At 61.7% G+C, this 4334-nt stretch overlaps 2 protein-coding genes across 2 annotated transcripts in view; one reads left to right on the top strand and one right to left on the bottom strand.

Annotated features, from left to right (window-relative positions):
- Positions 1 to 1959: 1959 nt before the first annotated feature.
- Positions 1960 to 3891, top strand: VDBG_07386 (Rab9 effector protein with Kelch motifs; the record flags this gene model as incomplete). Its single annotated transcript, XM_003002769.1, has 3 exons — positions 1960 to 2029; positions 2254 to 3389; positions 3445 to 3891. The coding sequence occupies 3 exons, from the start codon at positions 1960 to 1962 to the stop codon at positions 3889 to 3891; spliced, it is 1653 nt and encodes a 550-aa protein (XP_003002815.1).
- A 288-nt stretch (positions 3892 to 4179) lies between these two features.
- VDBG_07385 (conserved hypothetical protein) overlaps positions 4180 to 4334 on the bottom strand; it is a gene marked incomplete at both ends in the record, with an annotated part of 1112 nt that continues 957 nt past the window's right edge. The window contains one exon of the mRNA XM_003002768.1: positions 4180 to 4202. Within this exon, the coding sequence (XP_003002814.1) occupies positions 4180 to 4202 (23 nt within the window). The remainder of the gene's footprint in view (positions 4203 to 4334) is intronic.

Genomic DNA, 4334 nt, shown 5'->3' with positions numbered 1-4334 from the left:
GAAGCAGGAGAAGAAGAAGGCTGGCGGGGAGGGCGAATGGGGTGGTATCGACGACTGATTGCATAGCGGTCCGAGGAACAGGGGTCCCGCCCAGAAGCTTTCGGGGAGGGGGAGCACATGCGCATGAATGAAACCTCCAATGTCCACGTGCTTTGTGCCTCGAAATCTGTGTATATCGGAGCCATGCAACGCCGTCGCACTGATTTGCCGTTACGTCGAGAAGGGACGAACACCCCGCAACCCGCGCTCTACGGCTCTCTGCGCCGCTAGGTCATCGTCCCGGAGCTCGACGTCCACCTCCCACACCCTCAACCTACCGTCCCCCGACGCCGCCCGCGCAGGCCCCGGCAGCCTCACCCTCGTGGCTCGCGCAACCATGTCGGCCTGCGTGTTCCCCGCCACGCCCGCGTGGGCCGGCGTCCAGTTCATCTCGACCTCGACGCCCCTCGCGCCCAGCGCGTCCACCAGCGCGTCGATGCCCTGCCGCAGCCGCGCCGCCAGCGATGACCCGTCGCCGCCGCATCCGTAGACAAGGTAGACCAGCGCGGCCTCGCAGTCGGAGAAGATCCTGACGGCGTCGAAAGGCGACGCGTCGGCGTCGTCCTGCCGCTCGCCGCACGCGGCCTGGTCGTAGCGCAGCGCGTCCCACTCCCTGGCGGCGACGGCGAGCGCCTGTTCGATGGCGACGAGCTCGCAGGCTCGGACGCTGTTGTCGTGGCCCGCGATGCCGAAGGCGTGCTGCGTCCACTCGGGGGCCGTCGTGGAGGGGTGCCACGGTCGGAAGACGACGGCGGCGGCGGCGGCGAGCTGGGAGCTCCGCCTCAAGTAGGAGAGCGAGGCGTCCGTCCAGAGGACGAGGGCGTTCCGTCCCCCCCCGGGACGGCGGAGACGATGCCTTTCAGGCCGCTGCCAGCGCGTCGCCGTGATCGTAGACGTGTACGTCGTAGTAGTACGACGGGCCCTGGCCCTGACCCTGGCCTTGACGGATACGGTTGTCTTCAGAAGCGGCAGGAAACGTGGCAGTCGATCCACCCCGCGCGTTACGACCCCAGCTCTTCAGTCGGTTCCGAGAGGGACCTGGCGCTTGGAGGAGAGACGCCCGAGGATGGTATGCAAAGATGGGCAGGGTGACATTGTGCTTTGCAAAGAACCTGTACACATCGTCCGATATAAGCTTTTGTCTTGACATTGGCCAATCGAGAATCATATCGCTCATGCACGTGGATCGAAGGATGGGGGCGGCAGAACGTAGCCCGGACGACAGGCACTTTCGTGTCTTGGCCCGCCTCTTCCCGTCGTCGCGACCGGCATTGTCGTAGGCTTCCATGACGTGGAGCACAAATGTATGGAGTAGTCGGTGCAGCCTCTTCCGAGCCCTGCTGGCATGGTCCTGTACAGACGAAATCCTGTGGGAGAAGGCAGCCACCGGATAGGCCTCTGCTACCGTTGGCATCCTGTCTTTGGAGAGTGTAGCCATATTGTACCGGGTCCAGGAGCAGGTTGTTGGTGGTGATAGTGAGTCGAACACGATCCAACAACAACACGATATCAAATGCCATCAGAATAAGCCTTCCAGATGAAAGGCTCATTATATACTGAAATTTGTGCTCGGGAACAAGGTTTGATGGGCTTATGCCACCAGAGATCGCAGTGCTGTTTACCTCTTGCTGGGAACCTATCTGGCACTGGCCTACTCAGGCTCGTCAGGGTGCCCTCCTTCGTCCATCCTATGTATTCAAGTAGTGTCGCTTGTTAGGAATTACCTCCCATACACAATATGCACGTTTGGTTCTCACGAGGCTGTCTCGATGAGCGAATATTGACCAATCACGAATTTTGTCCAATCGAAGTACACCAATTAACGAAAACCGAAAAACCAGGCCTGACAGCCAATGCAAGGGCCCGCACTTGGCAGGACCCCAGCCGAGACACGAGACACGAGACACTGCTAGCTACAGCATGTCATCGAGGCCAGTCCAGGGGCGGGCGGGCGCAGTGAGGGCGGCCCAACGCCCCAGCCAGATCGCAAGTGGGGGGAGGGATTCCCGACTCTCAGCAACCTTCACCTTCAGCCTTGACCTCCAGCCTTCACCTCCAGCCTTCACGAGACAAGCTTTCTCCTTGCTCCTTCCTTCTCTCCCCCTTCTCTCCCGGTTCCCCTCCCCCTCCAATCGTCATAACCCGCGCAGCGGCTCTACCCCCTCCCGAGGGCAAGCCATACCACGCCAGAGCCATGGCTGATTCGGCCACCAGGTCTTTCGACACCAAGAACCCCAAGTCTCCGGCGCCCCGTTCCAAAGTCGTGCGGTCCCCAGAAGATCACTGCTCCCTCCACGACCACCGAGTCACGTCCGCACAGGAAAGACAAAGGTAGACCCGAAGAAGACGACGATGACGACGAAGACGAAGAGGAGGACGACGAGGTTCCCGAGCGTCCTCCTGTCCCCCGAAGCCACACCCCTGGTCACCTGTCTACCAAGAGCCAGGACCGCAGACGAAAGCCTTCCGAGTTGTCCATTCGACAGCGCTCCCAATCCGCCTCCCAAGCGTCTCTCCACAGCTCGTCCAAGGCGCCCAAAACACCTCTGTCGTCGACAAGCACCTCGTCTCTCGCGCCGAAACCGCCGCCGTCCATGCCCCCGGGCAAACATGCCGCCGAGGCTGAATCCGCTCCTACGAGCGCTGATGGTCGCGACAGAGACTCCCGCCGCCCCATGGCGCTGCGTTCTACGTCGGCAATAGCCGGAAGGCCGACACCTGGCCCGACACCGTCTCGTACCGCGAGCACCGTACACTCGAGCAGCGTCCACGCGCACACGCGAGCGCCTCCGCAGCGCGGCCAGTTTACGGCCTTTCCCCCTCTGCAGGACCCCAAAACGGCGCCCGACGTGCCCCCAGCGCCAGCCTCGGGCATGTACTGGTCTCGAGCCCCCGTCTCTGGCGCTCCGCACACCTCGCTGCGGGCGCACACGACCACCCTCGTAGGGTCCAACATTTTCGTCTTTGGCGGTTGCGACTCGCGAGCCTGCTTCAACGAGCTCTACGTCTTCGACGCCGACGCGTTCTACTGGTCTGCACCCCACGTCGTGGGCGACATACCCGTGCCCCTGCGCGCCATGACGGCGACGGCTGTCGGCAAGAAGCTCATCGTCTTTGGCGGCGGCGACGGCCCGGCCTACTACAACGACGTCTATGTGCTCGACACGACGACCTTTCGCTGGTCGCGACCGCGCATCCTCGGCGACAGCGTCCCGTCCAAGCGCCGAGCGCACACGGCCTGCCTGTACAAGAACGGCATCTACATCTTTGGCGGCGGCGACGGCGTCCGCGCCCTCAACGACATTTGGCGCCTCGACGTCAGCGACGTGAACAAGATGTCGTGGCGCCTCGTGTCGAGCCCCGACAAGGACAAGCCGGCGTCGGCGCCCCCCGCCCCGCCCCAAGGCCCGCGGCTACCACACGGCCAACATGGTCGGCAGCAAGCTCATCATCTACGGCGGCTCGGACGGCGGCGAGTGCTTCAACGACGTCTGGGTGTACGACGTCGACGCGCAGGCGTGGCGCCTCGTCGACATACCCGTCACCTACCGCCGCCTGTCCCACACGGCGACGCTCGTCGGCTCCTACCTCTTCATCATTGGCGGCCACGACGGCAACGAGTACGCCAACGACGTGCTGCTCCTCAACCTTGTCACCATGTCGTGGGACCGCCGCCGCGTCTACGGCCTGCCGCCGAGCGGCCGCGGCTACCACGGCACCGTTCTTTATGATAGTCGGCTGTTCACCATTGGAGGCTTCGACGGCAGCGAGGTGTTTGGCGATGTCTGGATCCTGGAGCTGGCGGTGCATGCGTATTACTCGCAGATCAGCCACTTTACCATTGAGGTGTAGTTCAGGCCGTTCCATCGATGGGCAACCAGAGGCTTTGCGTTCTTATTTTATTTTCATGGCTTTCACGTAGTGCAGCGTTGTTCTCGGTGTCGGATGGCTCTCCCCCCCCACCAGTGTTGGATTTCGATGGGAAGGCGGACTGGACTTCTTGATGTACCATTTTGTTGCGCCATGGTTAGAGGGCTCCAAGTTCAAATGTGTTACACGATACAGCGTCAAATCCAAAAGCAAAGAGTAGCAGGAGGTATGATGAGTTCCATTATGACTTTGATCTTTTGTTCGCTTCTATCACCACGCAACTCGTGCACGCTCTGTAATCTGTAGAGCCTCCAAACGCCGCTATAAACAAGAAAAAAAAGGGGCATCAACAATGTCTTGAACCCCCCCTCCCGGATCCCCGCCCACCCCCCCCAGACAAGGTACTCGCTGCATTTCGATCGATC

The sequence above is a fragment of the Verticillium alfalfae genome, genomic scaffold (assembly GCF_000150825.1).
Source record: "Verticillium alfalfae VaMs.102 supercont1.9 genomic scaffold, whole genome shotgun sequence".
NCBI lineage: Eukaryota > Fungi > Ascomycota > Sordariomycetes > Glomerellales > Plectosphaerellaceae > Verticillium > Verticillium alfalfae.
Note: the sequence above shows the minus strand (reverse complement) of the source record. Positions and strands in the feature narration are given on the sequence as shown.